Genomic DNA, 23438 nt, shown 5'->3' on the forward strand with positions numbered 1-23438 from the left:
TTTATACTTTCTCCCTTCTATGTTGATTTGTTGTTTCTCCTATTTTGTGATAATGACCCAATTTCATGTCTGTCTTTAAAACTGCCTCAAATCTTTTGTGGAAGTTTATATACTATTTTTCGGTCTCCATTTGACAAATGAATAAATTAAGGCTCAGAGAGGCTATCATTTAACTAAAGTCACTGAGCAAGAAAGTGACACAGCCAACATATCTTCAAACCCAATGAATTTCTGTCTTTCCCTAAAGTCCCTCCAGATAGCTGTTTTTATGTATATGCCCCTGTGAGAAATAAAGCCTAAGATGAACAAGTTTTTTGCTAAACTGAAAATCTATCCCCTAAATTATGGCAATAAAAAACACTACTTTAGGGGCTGGACCCGTGGCCGAGTAGTTAAGTTCACACACCGCGCTTCTGCGGCCCAGGGTTTCGCCAGTTCGGATCCTGGGTGCAGACATGGCATCACTCATCAAGCCATGCTGAGGCGGAGTCCCACACAGCACAACTAGAAGGGCCCACAACTAAAAATATACAACTATGTACCGGGGGTCTTTGGGGAGAAAAAGGAAAAAAAACCAAAAACACTACTTTATACTTAAATAGCACTTTATAATTTACAAAATGCTTTTTTTGTGTGTGAGGAAGACTGGCCCTGAGCTAACATTTGTTGCCAATCTTCCTCTGTTTCATGTGGGATGCTGCCAAGGCATGGCTTGATGAGCAGTGCTAGGTCCACACCCAGGATCTGAAACTGCAAATCCTGGGAGGCTGAAGTGGAGCGCACGAAATTAACCACGACACCTCTGGGCCAGACCCTATAAAATGCTTTTACAGAAATTATCTTGGTCTCTGTGGTTATTCAGCACTGGGCCATTTTTGTCACTGTAAAAGATCATTATAAACCAGCGGATTGAAAGTGGGTTTTCACCTTCACAGAAGGCACACTAGAGGGAACAAGCTCATATAAAATTCAAATGAGGTATTTAAAACATCCTAAGATCAATTTGCAACCAAACCAGGAACCTTAAAATAAATACCAAAATCTTACATATAAAGATATAGCAAAAATCTATAATAAATATGATTCAGTGGACTAATAGACAGGAACTAAAAAAGAATATGAAGTAATCAAAGGAATCTGGATTCTTAGGGATAATCAGAAATAGTATGTATAACATTTGTATGGCAAAATTTTGGTGAAAGTTAATATAACCCTGGGGTGATAGCATAATATTAAACAATGAATCTAGAGAAAGCGGATGAGGCTGAAATGAGTCTCTCAACACTGAATTGAAATACTTTAAAATACATTTGCAAAGATTATGTGCAAGAAGGAGGGTCAATTATAATACGATGAAATAATTTACAGAAATTACTAATAGGAAATTGTGAGAAGAACAGCAACGATACACGATCCTGAGTATAATATTCTAAAAGTCAGTTGAAATGCATGTGTCTAAGCAATTTGAGGAGTTAAGGTAACAGAAGAGGAATTCATAAGAAGGGAAAGACGGATGGAAATATGAGGTGGAATTTTAAAAGAGAAAAAATAGAGTTTATGATGTTTTGAAAAGATGTATGAATTCTGCACAGATTTGGTTGCTTGATGGTAAGAAAATGCTTTTATTTTAATGAAAATGTACTATAAAAGCTCTGACGTTGACTATGGTTTAAAATAGACAACCATCTGGGTTGGATGGTATAGGAAAGGCTATGTTTGGAGAAGTAGAAAATAAAAAATATTCTTGGATCCATTTTAGTAATATATTAAAATCTTCTGCTACAATTATATTTTTATCAAATTCTCCTTGCAATTTCACTAGTTTTTACTTTACATATTTAACTGCCACCTTTTTTAGAAACAGAGGCGAATGAAGATCCTGCCTCCTTAAAAATTGTGCCGTTTATCCTTATACAATGTATCTATTACCCCGTTGAGGTTTTTGCTTTGTTTCTAATTTAAAAATTCCACTTTGTTCATCACTTAGGTGCTCTTTTCTAATCCCTGCCTTAATGAATATCCGTATTCTGATGATTACCAAATTTATCACATAGTCCCAAGCCGTCTCCTGAACTCTGGGCTCTTATAAACATGTAGCTCGTCAACACTCACCTTAGGTTTCTAAGAGGCGTCTCAACTACAATAGACTCTTTCTCCTCCTCTTTTTGTTCCTGTCCAGATTTCCTCGTCCTCCTCTACAGCACTATCATTCAGTCAATTTCCCAAAATGAAAATCTCAAAGTCATCGCTCAATGTTTCTTTCTCTCATATATTACATTCAATCTGCCATCAAAACTGTGTCACTTGTTTTTGAAATTTTTTTTAATTGTAGTAAGAACCTTAACATGAGATCTACCCTCTTAAAAAATGTGTAAGAGGACAATACATGATGTGAAGATATAGTCATGGAATTAATTAATGGAAAAAGCATAATACAAACCCAGGGATGGTACAGCTCCAATTTGTGATTTTTGCCATTATATCAAAGAGCAAGCACGCCTTAAAGTTTACCGAAGAAAGCAACTCCGTATTCATTCTGGTGTGAAAACAGCTGTCATTAAGTTGGAAATTGAGGACGTTCATGATAAGTGACCAAAAATGATTGTGTTAAGAACCACCAGGGTGAAATGTACATGAAATGCACACGAAAGTTTAAGCACAGACTGAACCAGAATGGAGAATCTTTTTCATTGACTGTAAAGCTATCAAATTTTAGTCAGGATTTCTCACACATCATTCATAAGAAGGAGCCAGTAGGTAACATAAGTCAGTGTACAACTTGTCCTGACCTAGAGGAGAATGGGCTCACCCACTGCAGGAGAGGACAGGTGGGAGAGCACCCAGGTGAGTGATGGCCTCAAGGAGCAACACTCACAGCAGTGATGGACCTGGGCTCTTCCCAATGATAAGAACTAGCATTACAAGATGGGGCCCTGGGCACTGGGAAGCTTCTGGAATTGTTCAAGACAAAGTTCCCAGTGCTGGTCTGATTGGGGCTGACCAGATGTAGTGTGAGACTTACCGGTCATCTCAGCCCCAACCTGCAACGGGTCACACTTACCCTATCACAACGTCATACTTTTTTTTGTTAATATATGGCTGCTTCATTAAAAAGGCAACACTAGGAACCAAAAAATAACATAGGCATTGAAAAACTATACTAGATAAGCATATATTTCAAATATTACAAGAATTTAAATGAATGAAAGTTTTTTTAAAGCTTCAATGTTAAAGTTCTTTTTTGTTTTATAAGAAAAACGCAGTTTATTTTTGAAATGTTTCATGAAGAATGTTGGGTTTAAGAGTCTACTGTGAGGTTTCCTTCTTTACAAAACATTCTTAAGTATTATCTTTGACACAGAGCCATAAAAAAATTTCAGTGTTATGCAATCCTAAAACAAAATCTGAACATTTAATTAGGATTTAAAATATAGACTCTTATGCTATCCTCTTGAAAATGACTGAAATATCATAATGGATTTGCTTACTTAAATGGGTCCTATATATAATAACAAAGGCACCTTAATTACTAATCACTTGTATTTAGTGTTTTTTAAAATTTGCTTCTTTTAAAATGTTAGCTATACATTTAGTCATACAAATTTTTCAAGCTTTGGCAAGGTTTATAAGGAAAATATTAGTTTAAATGAGAGAAAATATTGAGATTGTAAACTTTTTCGCTACCTAGTAAATGTCAATTTGTACAAGAAAATGTTTTCAGGGGAAAAATGTCATATGGCAGAAATAAATAAACTTAAATATCCATGCACTCTCTATGAATGCCATCGTTGTGCATTTACTGAAAAAATTTAATTAGCAGTGGGGCATTTTGTGCTGAAAGCATTTAACACTTTGATTTCATGCTTGTGATTCAGACATTAGCATTCAAATCACCCACAACATGCACTTTGGTATTTAACAAATGAATGCCAATTAAATTGTTCCAAATAATCATTTTTATTTCCTGTAGAGGATCTGCCTAAAACCTAATATTCCCATGGAATTTAAGATAATTTGAGATGTTGGGATTCTATATTTTCTAGGAAGAAATTTTCTTTCTGAAGTAATGATAAATCTAGTTTTTCTATTATTAAAAGAAAGTTCTTACTCCCCTGGGCATTGTCTTTGTCTCTATGCAAAAAAAGTTAGTGAATCATACCATAAGCCATTAATCTAAAGTCATTATACACAGCAATTTAGTAATTCATGAAAAGCGACCACACCCCCCATACCCTGAGACACAAACATGTATTTTCTTTATTCCAAATAATAGATTACCAGCAGACTTTTGAGGAGAGGATCAGAATTTAGATCAGATAGGAGATGCAAAAGAGAGATTTCAGGAACCAAAAAAAATCAAAGAAAGAAGTCGAAAAAAACCTTAAAAAATCTTAAAAGATGATTGGAAGTGAGAAACACAGTAGCACATGTCCTACAATGCTCTCTAGAATTCAATCAGTTTCTTTCTGAGCTCAACATAGGAGGTGATAGCTTTAGTAATTTTATTACATTGTTCTGCTTTCACAAATTCTAAAATTCAAAGGAAGAAAACTTCTCAAGACAAAAATTCAGAAGTTATATGGAGACAAAATTAACAGCCAAAATTCTATTTATCTGGAAGTTCCTATTTATGAGGTATGTGTCTGCAATTATTTCAGAGTACTTCTTTTTAATTAAAAACTTGTAGAAGTTTTACTACCCAATTATATCTCTTTGGTAGAAGTTAACAATCCTATACCGCCTTCATGAAACTATACTGGCGCAGAAGGTTATGATTATAAAGATTCCTTCCAAGACTTCACATCAAAGTTAACTCTGAAAAGAAGGTATTTAAAGGAACATTCTCAAAATATATGGCTTGAACATGCTTAGCTTACAATATATTTAAGTTTTTCAATTGATAAGGATATTGCTCTGGGATTTTAGCCCCTAATTGTTATTGCCTATCAACTGCAAAGATTTGTTAAGCATCTAGTATTTTCCAACCATAAGAGATGCTTGGCATAAAATCGTAAGAAAGGAAAATTGAATCTTTGTTCTTATATACCATAAAAATCTAGCAAAAAACATTGATAATTACAGCAGCATTATACATTTTACAATTTTTTCCAACAGAAGCATAAAGCTTGGGCATCTCCAGTAATTCAGCTAGTCTTCAAGAAAACTGCACAGAAGAGCTTCAATCTAAAAGTTGACACTCAACCAACAAGTAGGAGAGAAAGATGGGGAATTTGGATTTTTAAAAAAGTTAATATGAGAATCCTTTAAGTAATGGGAAGAAATTAAATACACAAATCACACTGAATGTGACCATTACAATTTGCATTTTATGTTGTAGTTTATTGTCTCTTTTTACATTGCTTAATTTTTGTGACTCTGCTTTGTTTCCAAAACTAATATATATTCATTACGAAACTAATGAATTTTTGTTTCCAAAACTAATATATATTCATTATGAAAATTATTCATTAAACCACAGCAGAAATTATAAGAAAGTTGGAAAAAATTACCCATAATCCTGTATCTATACATAATCACTTCAAATATTATCTCTACATCTCTATGGATACGTAGAAATACAGAGAGATTGATGAACAAGTAAATGGAAATAATTTGAACAAATTGTAATCATGCATACGTGTTAATTTTATCTAAACAAATTGTATAAATTTTTGCTGAAATTAAAAAATAAAACAGAGTAAAGATTAGAAACTTGCTGTATTTGAGACAACTGATTATTCACATAAAAGAGATAGTAATGGCTAAAGTATTCTTCTTTGGTTAACGAAAAATATCTTTTTTGTGTGTAAAGAAGATTGGCCCCGAGCTAACATCTGTTGCCAATCTTGCTCTTTTTGTTTAAGGAAGATTGTCCCTGAGCTAACATCTGTGCCAGTTTTCCTCTATTTTATGTGGGATGCCACCACAGTGTGGCTTGACGAGCAGTGCTAGGTCCGCCCCCAGGATCCAAACCTGTAAACCCAGGGCTGCTGAAGCAGAGCATGCGAACTTAGCCACTACGCCATGGGGCTGGTCCCAAAAATATCTTCAAAAATTAACATATTGTCATCTTAAGGTTTAATTAAAGTATAATTCTACTTCAAAAGTAAGTTTACAATAATTGAAATGAGAAAATTATAATTCTAACTGACTGTTTTAGTTCAATTATTATTTTTATGCATCTAGGTTAATGACTTCTAGAACATCATACAAATAACATTACAATGGTTAAGCACGTGGGTTCTGGAACAAATTTGTTTGGATCCCAGTCCAAGCTCTGCTTCTTACTAGTTGTGGAGCTTAGATAGACTAAGGTTTATCTTTTTGTTTAACCTTTCCTGTGCCAAGTTTCTTGTCTGTAAAATGAGAATAATAATACCTATGATAGAAGGTTGTTGTACAAAATTAAACAAACACACGTAAAGCAATAAAAAAAAGACTGGCAAAGATGGTAAACATTAAATAAGTACTCACTATTATTCTTATGATCATGTGACACTTTAAGATCTCTTTGGGAACTGAGCATTCATGTCTGTTGCTACAATTAAACAGATTCATCTCTTATCTCAACTCTTTTATTTTCTTGTTTATTTTTCCTTAATTTTATTTTTTAATTGGCTAGATTTGTCATAGAGTAATTTTTTCCAGGAGACTTCATATTCTTCATACTCTCTAAGTATATTCATTTTTGAGCTTATCAGTTGATTGCTTTTACATGTGTTTGACCATCTTGAGGGGTATAAAACTAATGTCACAGAGCCCTTCCCACAGAACTTTTCTTATAAAGACCATTGGAAGTCGTTAGTTCTCGTTTGGTGTGGTTTGATGACTTTGGCTTTCTCTCACTCCTTCACCCCAGCTTCTAACTGGAAGCCTCTCTTGGCTAGGTGTCCATGCCAAGGAAAATAAAAATGGTGTCTCCACCTCAGCCTGGACCAACCTTCAACTGCACTTCTGATAAAATGCACTGTGAAAATGGGTTTACCAGAGAGAGATCCAACGCATTGCTATTGCATATCTGACTGCTTCTCATGATCTGTACTTTTTTCCTTTTTCTTTATCTTTGTCATTTATTTCTGTATTGCATCCTTAATATGCAGGTAACATACTTTTTAAGTTGTTGTGTGTCTGAAAATAACTATACATTACCCTTCCAACTCAATCAGGGTTTAAATTCTACCAAATTTTAGGTTGCAAGTCAATTCACCCTGGAAACTTGTGATCAGTCTTCTAGAAACTATTAGCTGAGATGAGAATACAGTATCAGATTGATTTTTCTTCCTGTGTAGGTAATGTCTTTATTTCTTCCTGATATTTTAGTGTAGACCACAGATCAGCAGACCTTTAAGACAGATTTACTTAGCTGTTCCTTTTGGTAAATTCCTTGATTATTTTGTGCCTTAGTCTCTTCATCTATAAAATGAAGATAACAGAATTTACCTTTAGGCTATTAAAGATTAAATTAGTTAATACATATAAAGTGCTCAGAAAAGTGCCTAAAACCTAGCAACCACCTGAAATGTTAGCCATTATTCTCAGTATCTTCATGTTTGAAAATAACTATACATTGTTGTCCTATTTCAAAAATTGTTTTTTGGATACAGAATTTTAATTCAAAACTACCTTTCCTAGATTTTTATATTAACAATAATTACATTATTATTATTTAGATGTTAAATAATCATATTTTCCTTTTTCCCAACTTGAATTTACCTTATTTGCCTAATTAACTACCTAAAATCTGGTAGCGCACTTATGCAAAATTTAGTCGGGACAAATAGTTTTCTATTTGTTCTAGCGTAATACAAACCTGGGGGCTGTTAGTCAGTCGCCAGATCTTTAGACAAATGCACTTTCTGTTCTTCATTTATAATGTAAGCAAAAAAATTTGACTAAACAAAACTAGTAATCAAGAATCATGATGGTGGTAACACCCTTAGACAATGTTCTAATGCTTTCTGCAAACTCCGGTCCTTATCTTCACAACTGTCCACTTCCCAAGCAACTATTTGTCTTAAGAGTTGAATCAGTAAGTAGGGTTCAAGAACTTAAGCATCCAACCTTCAAATAAGTGTTAATCAGAGATGTGCAAAAAAATGCCAAATACTTTTGAATTAACGATGTTAATAATGTTAACTAGATCATATTTTTAAACAATAGGTAAGTGGACTTATTTTCTCCTTAAATAAGACTCAGGACGTGAACTGAACTTTTTACATTGGACAAAAATATAAAATATCCATTAACCTAATATACATCTTTATGTTATAACTCTATGAAACAATGTGAAAATACGTAACCTAATATACATCTTTATGTTATAACTCTATGAAACAATGTGAAAATACATAAAAACTAAGATTTGAAACAAAATAGGTGCAAAACGTTTACTACTGTAAAATTAGAAACACCAAATGCATTATAAATTAGAGTACTTATTATTGGTTAGAATATGTTGATAATTAAGCTAAAGTAATGCACTTAATTCCCGGACATACGAGTTTCCTCTGCTTTGTTACAGAGACACAGGGTGAATCACAATCCCCAGCTGTCTTGGAAGTGTGTATTATTGATCAAGAGGGGTACACAGCCAACATGTGGAAAGTTTAGTCCAATTCCATTACAATGACAGAAAAAAACAATTCCGAGCACATTCCCGGCAGAGAGGGGGTCAGCAGCTCAATTTATATTTCAGTTTGGCATTGAGCGTGTGTCTCTCATAGACAGATGCTTAATGATAGTTCTTTGTAATGCTAATAATGATGAAGAGAAGATACATTTTACAACTATATAGCAGTTTTCCAAAATAGGTAATTTTAAGATTGTGAGATCCATGAACAACACAGCCAATTCATCAAGTATTAGTTCCCCAATCTTTGGGGGCTTAAGTTCTGATATATGTATTAAAAGTTCTCATTTGGACAAGCATTGATAGTCCTCCTCAATGATATAATGTAACAGCAATTAATTATGACTAACTTCACCATGAATGTAAAATATATGTATGAATTGTACACATATATGCAAATATATACATTTATATATATACACATATATATCTGAAATATCCTTCTTTGATAAGTCAGGAAGGAAAATAACGGGAGTTTCTGGCATGGTATATGGCTCAATGTTCAGAGAGTAAGCCAAAAATGACAAGATCTTTATTCATAAGAGAAATACTCCTAAACAGTCTAAAAACTAGTTTTTATTTTTATCTTTAAAAAGCAGTCACTCCCTTGCCTGCTGCCTAGAATTTCTCCTACTTATCATTCCCTGGTTTTTACCTGTCATCTTATTCTAAGGTTAAATAAAGAAACCATGATAACTGGAGTCAGATTGGAGCCATGGGCACGTTGCGATGCTGTGTTCAGAAAATTAAAAATAATAAATGTACCCAGAGAGAGGGAGATGCCACCACTATCTTTAACTTAGTGAGGCTAACTAGAAGAAACAAATATTAGAAATATGCAGGGAGTACAGAAAACCTGAATACATTACAGTAGAGGAAGATGTTTTCTCTTGTTACCCATTACATATACTTTAGGCATCTTGGTTCAGTTCACAGTTTTATTGGTAAGTTACCATCCTTTGATATTTTAGAGTAAATTAGTTCTTGTGGATTCACAGGATAACTTAATCATCTTATATAAGAGGACATTTGAAGTGAAAAAAAGTTTTTTGGAGTGTTCATACCATAAGCCATGCCCTCTGCTAGACATGTTATAAACATATCTAATTTAACCTCATTTTTAAAAAAACAGCAAAAATCTTATAGGGTGATTAATGTTATCCTCATTTAATGATGTGGAAAATAAGGCTAGGTAAATTAAGTACATTGGCCAAGGGCTCTAATCTAGTATAGCCTTGAGTTTAAAACAAGAGATGTTTGAAAACATATAAACTTTCATGACTTCGTGCCAGAGATTGTTCATTCTTCCACAGTATCCAGTTTTTCTCTTTTTCATGCTAGGACAATATCCAGCTGGGTATACTGTTGCCCAGCTAGACTACATTTTTGCAGACACCCTTTCAACTATGTGTGGATGGATAATGAAATTCTAGTCTAAATTATGCACACAATTTCTGGGTTGTATCTTATCTTCTCCTTCCTACAGGCTGGAGTTAGGATGTAATTGCAAGACTAGAGCAGCCATCTTGAACCATGAGATAGAAACTATGTTTTAAGAATGGCAGAAAGCAAGATATAAGGAAATTTAGTCTCCAACAGTATTAAACTGATGTGACAGCCTTGCACAGACTTCCTAGACATTTCTACTCATTTAAGTTGTATCTTTGTGTATATCTGTATTTCACAGTGTGTGACACAAGTCTTTATTAAAACAGCTGTATGATATACTATTACCAAAATAACATTGTTTATATTTTTCTTATAGATAACTACACTTTTGATGGTGAATGCAAATAAGACTTATTCTACCATACTGTGATGATCATGATTTAAGAAGACTTTTACTTGTAAGGCTAGAGAAGATTATGCAAAGAAATCAAACTTCAGTTTCACCATTCTAGATACTGTAATTTAAAAATATATTAATGTAACTGTATTAATGTACATATGATTAAAAACAACATTTTATGTAATAAAACATAACTCTATATAATAATTGCATGTTAAGGGACAGACTAATATCCACATATTGGCGACAGCTGTGACATTAGATAATATCTGTCAAAACTGCCACTCAAAACTTAAACACATACACACCCAACAACAACAAAAGCAACTATAATTGCAAATAAAACAAACAGTGAAACGCAAATATTTAAATGATGCATAAATTGCATAACGGAAATGTCATACAGATCATGAAAACGCTTCATCTGGCACTGTTGTATCCCTTGGCATAAGAAGGTGGCAAAATTTGTCTAGGTGCTTTCTTTGAAAATAAAAACTACTCAGGAAATAGATGTATAGCAGAAACTAAGATCCAAAAGAGAACCAAATATAGATGATTCATTTTGCTGAGGATGCTTCCAGAACAACAGTACTGAACTAGGTGTTATCATTTAAAAATAACTTGTCCTTATTTTAGCATTAATATTTCAACTTCCTCTTTACTAAATTTACTTTGAGTCCACATAATATTTAGAAAGCATTCATTTTACCTTTAGTAATTTTTCAGCAATTGAAATATTGGCATGGGCATATGTATATAAAAATTTTTAATTTTAAGCACTTTTCCTCAAGTAAAATGAGAAATCTCCTAAATTATTCAAAATATGTCATTATTCTAAAATTAAGAATTTAGCAACTTAAGGAGGGAAGTCATTGCTGTCAGTACTTCATATTTACACAGTTAAATATTTGCCAGGTGAACAATAAACACAATTTGTGAAAAGAAAGACAAAATTGAAATGATAAGATGGCATTGTGTCAATTTTAGAGGGATATTTTATATGTAAAGACATTAAATGTCCTAAAATATGTTTTGTGAAATACAAAAGTATGCAATAAAACATATTTTAAATCCATTTAATAGAAATATTAACTGCATATTACTGATTCAAAGTAGTCTTCATACTTATATATCTAGGTCCATATTTACATACATGTGTCTATAAGTATCTTCATACCTAGTTCAGTTGTACTAGTGTATGAGTGCATTCTTCCTACTTTAGAACTTCCTAATTAGCTTTTTTCTCTTTCTCAATAGGTCAAATTCAGGTCAAAGCACAATTGCACATAATATCTAAGTCTCCTGAAAAATAGATATATTATTCTAACTCATTTTTTGATTTTCACCTTTTTTTCTCTAGCTAAGAATCTGCATGAATCTGTTTGTGCAGTGCACCATTTCACATAGGAATACCCAACAATTGTCAAAGTGGGTTCGCAGGTTCGGATCCCAGGCGCAGACCTACACATGGCTCATCAAGCCATGTTGTGGCGGCGGCATCCCACATACAAAATAGAGGAAGATTGGCACAGATATTAGCTCAGGAACAACCTTCCTCAAGCAAAAAGAGGAAAATTGGTAATGGTTGTTAGCTCAGGGCCAATCTCTCACCAGAAAAAAAACAAAACAAAACAAAAGAAGTGGGACTATCCGAAAGAATAAATAACTGTTTTCCGTAATAAAGCAAAGCACTAGACCTTGCCTTGCACTGTCAGGAGATCTGCTCTTGCTTTCTGCCTGACTGCACACTAAAACATCAAGGGGAGAAGCCACAGGCAGCGACAGTGACGCGCAATGACAGTTTTCTCAACAGTGTTTCTGCTTTGAAGATTGTAGAAAGATTAAGGGCAGCTCCATGTCAGGGGTTTGAAGGAAAAATTCTTGTCTGACAACTATGACATGCAGTACAAATTCTCATGATTTGGTTGTTTACAGCAGTTGAGAAAACATCCGAGTTGCAGTAAGTAACAATACCAAAGGTTGGATGTGCTTTCTTGTTTTTATGTAAAACCGAAGTAAGAATTTCACTTTTCCCTCTGTAGGAGGTCCGCTACATTTTATAGTGAATATTTTCCTATGATTTATTTTAGCCAACTCTAAATTAAAATTGTTTGTAACATTGCTTTCTAGGAAACTATAATTAAATCAAACATAATTAAAATGCCGAGATGTACAATCTTACCAGGTGAAGATAAGGCATAGTAATGTAGATATTAAAATCAAAACTTGATTAAACATTGCAGACTGTGTACGCTGAATGGCTCTGTGTAGATCATTCTAAAACAATACAGAAAAAGCATATTTTAAATTTTGATAAATGTTCACGAGTTTCATTACATTTATTACTATGTTACATTTCAACTATCTTGTGCATATTCAATACATATACTTTAAATGGATATAGCAGCATATTTTCATTTTTGCCTAGGTCTAAATATACCTTATGATAGCATTCATATTACAAAGACAATACTATGGGAGACCACCAAAGAACCACATTTCAGTTTACTTGCCTTACAAACATCTTTAGACATGTTACACAGACACCCCAAAAGCCCTCCATGGTAAGCATGGTCTTTTATGGGAAATTCTAATTTTAAAAATCAGAAAATAATGTATTCGTTAAGGGGAAAGTAATAGCTGGGTCAAACTACAATCACCTCTCCATCTCTGAATCCAGAAAAATAACATGAATTATGCCAGACAATTTATCATAAAAAGAATGACCAAATTTTCCAAAAGTTTAATTTCATTAATACTGAGACATGTGAATCCAAGATACACTTTTTATCTTTCCAACTGAAGGATATTAAAAAATAATAATATCCATCATTGTTTAAGATGCAAAACATGAGCACTCACATACGATACCGCTCATGTAATTTGTTACAAATTTCTTGAAGTTAATTTGGTAATATAGGTCAAAATTCACAAGTACGTCCTTTCTATTTCATGCATTCATTCATTCATTTAATGAGTATTTACTCAATAATACAATTTCTAAAAATTAACCACATGAGAATCATCAGAGATGGAAATCAATATTTATGCATGTTCATCTTTATTACAAAATTATAATATTATGTGAAATAATGACTATTCGATACTACTAAAATATGCAATAAAAAATGGTTGAATAAAGTGATCAAAACTATATAGTGGATTTAGGTGCATCATTAAAAATGATTTGAAGAGGAATATTTAATGACATAGGAACTTGTCCATTACATACGTGTATGACAAAATTCAAATTATAAAGTTGAACATACAATATAATTTCATGTATCATATATGTGCACAATTTTTCACAAAAAATATTAGAAGGATATAAATTATCACTAGTATTCAGTCTGTGTGGTAGATTTGTAGGTATTCATAATTTTTTACTTTATAGTTTTCTGTTCATCTCAGCTTTTTATAATAAAGCTTTAACAGTCTTAAAATCAGTATTGCGTGAGATAAATAACTTCACCAACATAAAATCTTAATAAGCCAGTATCTTACCTTCCTCTACTATGCATTTAACCAGAACTGTTATGACAACAAAAAACTAAGTTGATTAGAAATTCACTTCTCATCCTTTACTTTCTTCTGACAGTGGTGTTAATGAGCAGAAAAATAAATTAAAATTTAGCAAACAGTGAGAGGAGGAGAAGCAAAATAAAGAAATACAATGGAAAATGAATCCTAAATTAATATCGCAAAGCACTGTTCTTACTCTCAGTGACTGACTAATGATGCCTCTCTTGGTTACGTTATTTTTTCCAACAACTAATAATGCAAATTAGCCAAGAAGTTTATTTTTTCCTGGTGTGTGTTTTTCATTAGCAATTTGGGCAATCTATATTTAGTGAAATGGTTTTATTTTGGGACAGTTAAGACAGCCTGATGTTTCTGCAAACCACTCCACTGGCCATACTCTCCCATCCTCTGGCCATGTGCTTTCATGAGACTCCAGTGGTTACTTAGTATAAATATTTGGAAACATTCATACAGGTGTGAATACTCAAATGTTATTCGCATATTCCTTTTGGCCAAAACTTTTGTCAGAATTTCATAATTTTTTAAAAGAAAAACAAGCTTGCCTCCAAACAAATTTAATTTACAATGTAGCAAAATTAGTAACATTGAGCCCTTACTATGTTTATAATTGATACAATATTATATATATTATATTATAAATAACATGTATATCTATGCATGCACACATAGATATATACGCATGTATATACAATTTCATTTAATTCTCACAGCAAGTCTGTAATGCAGCCACTTTGATTCTCTTTTGAAGATGAGGAAATTAGCAAAGAAGTTACATCATTTGCCTCTCATATCAGAGTACTTAGCATATAGTGGACTCATATTAACATTTGTAGAATAAATGACTTAAGAGCCAATGTCTTACAGCTCACTTATAAGCATTGAAGCCTACCGTAAATGTATTTTGTTCATAATTATAAACCAGTCCTTCCAAACAAAGTCGGCCTTGAGCAAAACGCAACTGTGGCGCATCTCTGAGTTCTACAACTCTTACTTCCTGCTTCCTTTTCTCCTTCCTAATATCCTGCTCACAACCCAACCTGGCCAAATCTAAACAGATGACTTCAAGTGAGGAGCTTCTAGATCCAGTACAGAGCCTTACAAAACCCCACAGATTTTTGTGGAATGTGAAACTACTTACAGTTAGGAACCGCTTGACAACATTGCCACCTGAACCCTTAAAACCCGGGGTCCCATTATGCATCAACAGATTACCTTGGGAGGAAGGCTGTTTGTCTTCAGAAGATTGGCTAAGAAGTTGGACCAGTCCAAACAGCAGTTAGCTTTGGTTTGGTGATGATTTCGAAAATTGGAACCATTTTGGTATACCAGTTCACAGAGTCTTACAAAGGTAGTGTCTTGGCAATACGGGCATTTTATAACTTTCATTCTGATTAGGGTACAAGCAGACTTAGGTCTCTTAGCTTAGACATTTATGCAACGTATCATTTTAATTATTTGACAGGATTTTACCAAAACTTCTTTATTTTTACGAACATTTAAATAAAACTAATTACTAAGATACTAAATTAATTTAAAAGCAGTTTAAAAGTGAAACATTTAGAAATTTAATTATAACTGAAATTCCAATAGTATGTGCTTATATTTTATGGAAGAAAGCAGAATGAGGAAGTACAAGACTAAAACCTCAAATCGTCTTCTCTCTGTGTTTAATCTGAGCAAGTCAAAGTGAATAAGAAATAATGGAGGTTAAAAAGTATTTTTGTATTTGCACTTGACTTTTATACTTACAATCATATTTTCCAAGGCATGTTTGGCAAGCCAACAGTTTAGAAAGACTGGAACAAACAGATTCCTTAAGGAAGGCCAGAAAATCTGAAAAACAAGTCAAAACTAAACTTTTATCTCAAAGCAAGAAATCATACCCAGTCGATTGAAAAGAAATGTAAAACAAAAAAGTCATTAAAGACAATAGAATGATTTCAAACATGTGACAAATACTTTAAACTCATTAATGAAATGCAAGGAGCAGATATGATCTTTTCATTCATTATCTAAGTCTTATTTAGGGGAAAATTCTTGGGAAATTATTGTAGAAGTGGAAAGGAAATAATAAGCTCTCACTGGGTGTCAGCTATAAATATGCTAATTCTATCATTAAATCTTTTAGTGCGACAGTTTATAACAGACATCGCCTCTCTCTTCTCTGCAACTTGAGGTGAACAGCAGGAAAAAGGAGAGAAGACTTTGCCAATTTATAACATTACCACTTATTCTCTTCGGATTCAAACAGTTTAAGTGACATTGGGGAACCATATTCAATTGGAATTTTATTCAGTTAGCTTGGTTATCTAGCTCAGTTGATCCTCTAGACAAATCACGCAAATTAAAATAATTGTCAAAAGTGAGCAACAGCTTCAGATAGTATCTACTGATTTTCACAATTTTCCAAACCGAACTCAAATAAAGTGTTAGAAAGCGTATTCCCAACAGACATTATTATAACTCTATCAAATAGAGATTAACACCTCATTTTGCAATGGGAAAGTGCTTGTTATGTATTTATGGGACTGTAGTTGCAAGGGATCATCGTGGAACTGGTACTCCACAGTACTGTGACAAAGAAGCAACTTGCTGGTTGTTGGCTTTTGGTAAATTTCTTATGAAAGACAGAATGGACTTAGTAAGTCCTGTGATTAAATTAGGCATAAATATATTCTCAGCATGAGAAACTTTTATAAATCCTTGGTTCTACTTGGTTTCTATTTTTTTTCAATTCCAGAATATACACAAGAAATGGACTGATTAATTTCTAGTCTGTTTAGACAATATTGACATTTGTTTAAATGGCACCTCTGGAGCATATATTTCTAAAAAGTATTTCATTTTGCTACTGTACTAAATCTGATTAGTTTTTGCTCAATTTTATAATCCAGTTATCCAAATGATTTGACTTTATTTTTTAAAAACACTGTGATTCTAACCAAAGCCTAAATTCACTTATCTGACCTAATATATTATTTATTAGCATTTAGATTTAAAGACTTTACTTAACTCTAATAATAAAATCATTTATTTTAAAGATTCTTTTCGGACTTACTGAGATAATGAAGGGAACGGCATTAATTATTTCCAAGATGAAGGGTATTCGTAAAATCTGTTCCCAGATGTTTCCCTTCCAAGAAAGAATGAATAAAAATGAAAGTCAATTATACTGAATCCCATTAAAGGGAAAAAAGACAGCACTTAGAATTTCTCTAGCAAGAAGGATGCTGACATTAACAGAATACTGAATCATTATATAAAGATGTAGCAATGAATTTTAGAGGTGATTTTTCTAAAGGTAATTGTGCTCTCTCAGTTTTATAGTAAGAAGTAAAACAAATGTTTATAGTAATCCTTGAATCTGAAATGTTTATAGCAAGCCTTGAGTAACACATTTTGATCATACAATATTTCATGGAAGAAAAATTACTGGTAAAAATAAAACATTAAAAAACCTACAGAATCAGTGAAAAAGTGACTCAATCTTAATTTTTTTACTATAAGAATTATGTTCACAAACTGTAAAGTATATTAAACAGTGTAAATACACATGCTTGTTAACAATGTTCATTGGTATTAACACTTTTTACATTAATAAAACTTAAAAGAAGGGCTTTTTCAATCATCTAAATTCTAATCTCCCAACCCATATAGTATAATAATATTAATCAGGACTGGCTACATAATTTGCAGGGCCCAGCGCAAAATGAAAATGCAGGTCCCTCTTATTAACAAATTACTAACCATTTCAAGATGGTGACATCAGAACATTAAAACAAGGGCAGGCCCTTCTAGTTGTGCAGCCCTGCCCAACTGCATAGATCACACGCCCGTGAAGCTGACCCTGATATTAACAGGCCATCACTGAAACTTTCTTGAATGGTGTTAAATGAAGAAGAACTCAGAACTTCCTACAGCAGCTTATCCTGCCATGGAGAGATCTATGTATTAGAAAGGCAATTTGCAAGCTGGCTCCCTGTAAGTTCCAATTATTTTACAACACTGGCTATAAAATTTGACGTCTTTCTTAATTTTCCTTGATGTCCCGGAGGCTTAAAACATTACAGTGATGCAAAATACCGTCGCATCGCAAAGCAAACCTCTATATGGGGTGTTGGCTATATGCTAAAATATTAAGCAATAGGTTTTATCATTAGTTCATCATCCACCTCCAGGCTATATGAAAGTGGTAGGAGGGGAGCAGGTGGAAGAAATAGAAGCAATGAGAACTCCTCTGTATAGAGATGTTAGAGGTGCTATGGTGTTTCTCTCATCACTTCAAGGTAAGTGAGAAGGGCTCAAAGGACCCCTGAGAGAGCTTGGCTCAGACGTAGAGACTGTATTTGGCTAATGCCTAAAACATCTAAAAATGAGGAGAGAACACAGCAGAGAGAATGAGGGCTGAAATGAGAGTAAGCCACAGTTATGCCAATTTTAAGACAAAGGTACTTGTTTTCTGGGAACCAGATAAAGACCTTAAAGAAGGAAACCTACCATCATTTTAAAAGAGCTTACACTCAGGGGGGCTGTATCCTGAAGGGGAAATGGGACGTCAACAGACAGTGGACCTCAGAAGGCCAGGGTCTGGAGCAGAGCCCTAGTGGCCAGCCTGAGGCACTGAGGCAACCAGGAAGCTTTAGCCAAAGGCTTCAGGAGGACCCCAACAGCCCTGCTCATATCTGCCATGCAGAGCAGCCCAACGCCAGACTACACTGGTGCCAGTTAGGCAGATTCATCCAGACACTGACTTCCCTTCACTCCCTGTGCCTCCTCAGCCCTTCGGGGGCCAAAATCAGCTGCCATCAAAGAAGAGAGGAGGTAGAAATAGGAGAGGGCCCCCACAAGCATTCCCTGCCCACTGTAGTTAGGAGCTGAGGACCAGCTAAAGCCTTAAACTGGACGAGAATTTTAAATTAATATATGTATATTGATCATAATTTCTTAAATACTAAACTGAGATTTGCTTTGCAATTGAAGAGACTAGAAAAGCTCTGGGACCTGCCTGAGGTTTCTTCTGATGAGCACAGATAGCAAGGAGGATGCATGGATTTGAAGAAGTGCAGGAAGGCTTTCCTACTTGCACCGAGTCAGGTCTCTTCAATAAACTAGTTATAATTGATTTCAATTGTGCTAAAGTTTTTTTTTTCAATTGTGCAGGTTAATATTACCATTTTTTCAACAGTTTTTTGCATGATTCAGTTTCCAGAATGCTTAACATCTAGCTTACTCTTTCCTGGTTGTCTTTTTACTTTTCATTGTACATTTCTCCTCGATGTCAATGATTGTTCACAGGAAAAGAGACTGATGTGAACAGTAGGGAGAGGAGGGTATGGGAACAGTTACCACTGGTGATATGGCCAGAAAGATCTTTCTACTAATATACAGCGAGATTAGCATTAGGAGTTTTCTTAGCTGTGACACACTGGACAAATTCAGTTCATAGTAAACAAAAACCTTCCGTGTCTCTGATGGCCCTCTTCATTTCCAATTAGAACACGTCAATTTGATATTTATGATTTTTTTCTCAAATCATTAAAAAAGTCTCATAACTGGCATCTGACTTGGTTGGATTTATTTCTGAATTATCTTCCATATTGAAGCCAGAAGATTCTTTCTAAAATGCTAAATTTCCATTGCCAATATAATAACATACAAACTCCTCATTATATTCTACGAAGCTTCATAGTTTGGACTCTGGCTACTGGTCTGGTTTGTACCTGCTCATTCCTCTCCCCCTCTTGAATTCAGCCTCAGCTTCATCCACACTGAATTGTATACAGTTCTCTGAACAAGCTAGGCTATTTCACACTTTCATAGCATTGCTCATACTTCTGCCTCTGCTTGGAATGTCCCACACCCCATGCCTTCACCACTAATCTCCCTGACAAGTGTTTGTGACACTTTATAGAACTTACTTGTTTATATGCCTTTAGGGCTCAATAAGCATGTTAAGAAATAAATGAAACTCCCAAATATTTTATACATACTCTGCCCCTTCTTGGTATAACTGTTTTACTTGTTGAACTAAAGTATCTATATCCTTTTCATTGGATCCAAGTGGAAACACTCGAAATAATTTTCTTATTTAAAGTCTTCTTCAATGTAGTTATGTACAAGTTGTCAAACTTGTAACCACAGAGTTCAATAGAAATTTCCTGGAGGAGAGCACTTCAAGAGTACTTGGCTACATATCCATCTTAGGTAATTTCATCTGTGCTTCAACTTCAACTTATTATCAATAATAAGCCAATGACTTCCCGTGTTGGATCTCTAGCCCAGGTCAATATTGCATCTCTGTTCCGGATTCTGTTCCAGATCTCCACTGCTTCAGACAGATGCCTCAAAGGTACCTGGTGTATAATACGTCTAAAAGGATAATTTACTTTTTGCCCTGACTGGTTCCCTGGTAACACGCACCAAAAATCCTGGAGAAACTCTAAACCTTCCTTTGATGCTACCTAACTGGTCACTAAGACCTCTGATTCACAAATAGATCTTGAGTGTGTCTGTTCTCATTCTAACTCCATTCTTACTCTTTGACCTGGACGAGACTCCTAACTGGTCTCCTTCCCTCCATGCTTGCCCCATTCCATTCACCTAAAACAATATCAGGATTATTTGTCTAAAGGCACACCTAATATGCCAATCCCCTGCACACTTAACCCACCCCATACCCACTCACTTTGAGATTCTTGAACTATGCAGATATTTTCACAACAAACACAAAAATTCTATTACCACCTACAAGGCACTATATCATTTGGCTTTTGATGATCTCTCCACCCTTATTTTAAAGGTCATTCTTTCCAAAGAACTTTCAGTCCTTAGAATATTCCAGGGTCTTTAAGAGGCTTGAAAAATCTTCACCTTACTTTCCAACTTCAATTTCCCTAGTTAACTCACACACATCTTTCAGCTCTCAGCTCAAAAGCTTTTGAGTTTTTTGACACTTTCCTCACGCGCTTATCACACACACTCTCGACAAGCTCAGACTCCCACATTAGGTTTTTTGATTCTCCATCAATGTCCTTCACATGACTTTTTTCAGTTTGTATTGATATATTTAATACAATATTTGATTTTAAATTCTATGACGTCCAGATGTGTGTCAGTTTAGTTCAGGATTCTATGCTCTCTTGCTAGCACAGTGCTTGACAATCTGAAGCTCCTAAATGAAAACTGTAACCACATTATGTCAAACATGCTACTGTTGATTCATAGCAAGAGTGTGTGTGTGTGCATGCGTGTGTGTGTGTTGTGGCAAATGAATGAACTTTCCACTGGGGACTAATTTTCGTGATCTAAAATTACACAAAGGGGCAATGTGCTCATTGCTAAAAATAAATGAATCTCTTTTGAGTTATATTCATTATGGTTAATTCTAAGACCTCAGGTTGCCTTCTGAATTTAAAGGTATATTCATAAATTATCTTCCTTAAGATTAGCTAATGAAAAATAAATACAGAAAGTATCTATAAGTTTCACTGGCTGTTAGGGAGTCTAACATATAAAGCACATGATATAAATCCACATCATAAAAGCAATTATAATGAAAAAAGAGCATACACATCATAGAATGTCCCTATGGTGAGAAGCATACAATAAAATCCAAAAGGCAGGCATAGCACCTTTCAAAATTATGTTAAATACTTGTTTCATTTAATCTTATTTTCATGAAGGAGATAAAAGACATTAGTCTTTTTCCACCAGGTAACTTCTTGAAGGAAAAATAATTCTAAGAGGTTGCTTTATCTGTTCTAAATGTGTTTTCACTCTCTATGATCTTCTTCTTATTGACAGAATTCAGTAAAATATAAATAAACCTTAATCCAACTATCTACAACATTTGGTATGAACGTAACTTTCCTTAACCAATAAAAATGCAGGAAAACAGGTGATTTTCTAAAGTGTATCAGGCTTTTATGTTATCATAAAGGAAAGCGGCAGTTTGGAACTATAATCCAGGCAACTCTAAAAAGCACTTTAAAAATCATAAGACTTATGGTAATTTAGTTACTCTTAGCCCAGGTTGGACCAAGAGACTTTTGAAAGACAGTTTCTTCTTCAATATTAAGAATATATTTAAAATACTTAACGAAAAAGGCTGATAACTTATCTTCTTTCAATGAATTTAAAATAGTGCAGCAACCCTGCGGCAGTCGTATTTTGTATATCCAAATGTAAACTCTACAATGTTTAGAGTGACCATTTCCATGGGTTAGTAAGCAGAATCACCACTATCTAGGAGTATCGAGGAGTCCTAGCTCCAGATTCTTCACTCTTTTCCAGGAAGAAGCCCATCATGGTACTAAAATTTCAAAATCGTTGCTTCTTATAAAGTGATTACAGGAAAAAAATCGTAAATTTAGCAAAAACTTTCTAGGTATGTTGAATTTTTGTTTGCAGAGGTTTGGGAACTATGCTGGGGCTTGTTTTATCTCCTTTTGATTTAATGAATGTGTGTGTATAGATAGAGTTCTATTTTGAAAGCAGCTGATAAAGACATAGAGGGTATTTACGGTGACAGAGGAATAAGGACTTTACTGTTGGGTGAATCACGTGGTTGTTTTGCCAAGCAGCTATCGACATGAATAGAATGATGGTTTAAGTACAGGCCTGCACTTCTGTATGATAGAAGATAAAGTAAGTTGATATCAGGGATTTTTAATCATTATGTGCTAACCTCAACATATACTTTAAAGAGTTTTTGCTTTTATTGCTTTTACTCATCAGTCTTTGTTTTTCAAAACCTGTAGTCTCCATGATAATTTAAACTGTTTTAATTGTTAAGGATTAAGTCATGCTAATTTTAGATTATCTAATTTCAAGAATTATAAAGTGCTTACAGAATATTATTATTATTGTTATTTTTTGAGGAAGATTAGCCCTGAACTAACAACTGATACCAATTCTCCTCTTTTTGCTGAGGAAGACTGGCCTTGAGCTGACACCCATGCCCATGTTCCTCTACTTTATATGTGGGATGCCTACCACAGCATGGCTTGCCAAGCGGTGCCATGTCCACACTTGGGATTCGAACTGGGAACCCTGGGCTGCCAAAGCGGAACGTGTGCACTTAACCACTGTGCAATCAGGCCAGCCCCAGAATATTATATTAAATTCATTTTTAAATATTGAATATATACAGATATTGTATATGTATACATTATCTGTATATATAAATACACACATATGTAAACAAATAGGAAAGTGTATGCTGATCTGCTGTTAATAATGATATTTCAGAAGTAAAAGTATCAAAGAACAGTATTAGGGATGGATACAGTTGCTAATGCAATATCCGTTTCTGTGTACCTGACTATAATGTTTCCTAAAATTCTAACTTGAGAGGAGGAGCTCACTTGAAGTTCTACTCTCCAAACTTGCCTGACTTATAGGCTATAAATAGTTACCAATTACATAATTTATTCATTCCAAAACATCTGTCGAACAGTCTATTGAAGGAGTCAAAAG

The 23438-nt window shown here is 34.1% G+C and overlaps 1 protein-coding gene across 2 annotated transcripts in view; it reads right to left on the bottom strand.

Moving 5' to 3' along the window:
* KCNT2 (potassium sodium-activated channel subfamily T member 2) overlaps positions 1-23438 on the bottom strand; it is a 346988-nt gene that overhangs the window by 219029 nt on the left and 104521 nt on the right. For both annotated transcript variants that reach the window (XM_046679418.1, XM_046679417.1), the window contains exons 6-8: positions 17020-17094; positions 15711-15794; positions 12601-12695 (exon numbers count right to left, since the gene is read on the bottom strand). In XM_046679418.1, the coding sequence (XP_046535374.1) occupies positions 12601-12695; positions 15711-15794; positions 17020-17094 (254 nt within the window). The remainder of the gene's footprint in view (positions 1-12600; positions 12696-15710; positions 15795-17019; positions 17095-23438) is intronic.

The sequence above is a fragment of the Equus quagga genome, chromosome 12, assembly GCF_021613505.1.
Source record: "Equus quagga isolate Etosha38 chromosome 12, UCLA_HA_Equagga_1.0, whole genome shotgun sequence".
NCBI lineage: Eukaryota > Metazoa > Chordata > Mammalia > Perissodactyla > Equidae > Equus > Equus quagga.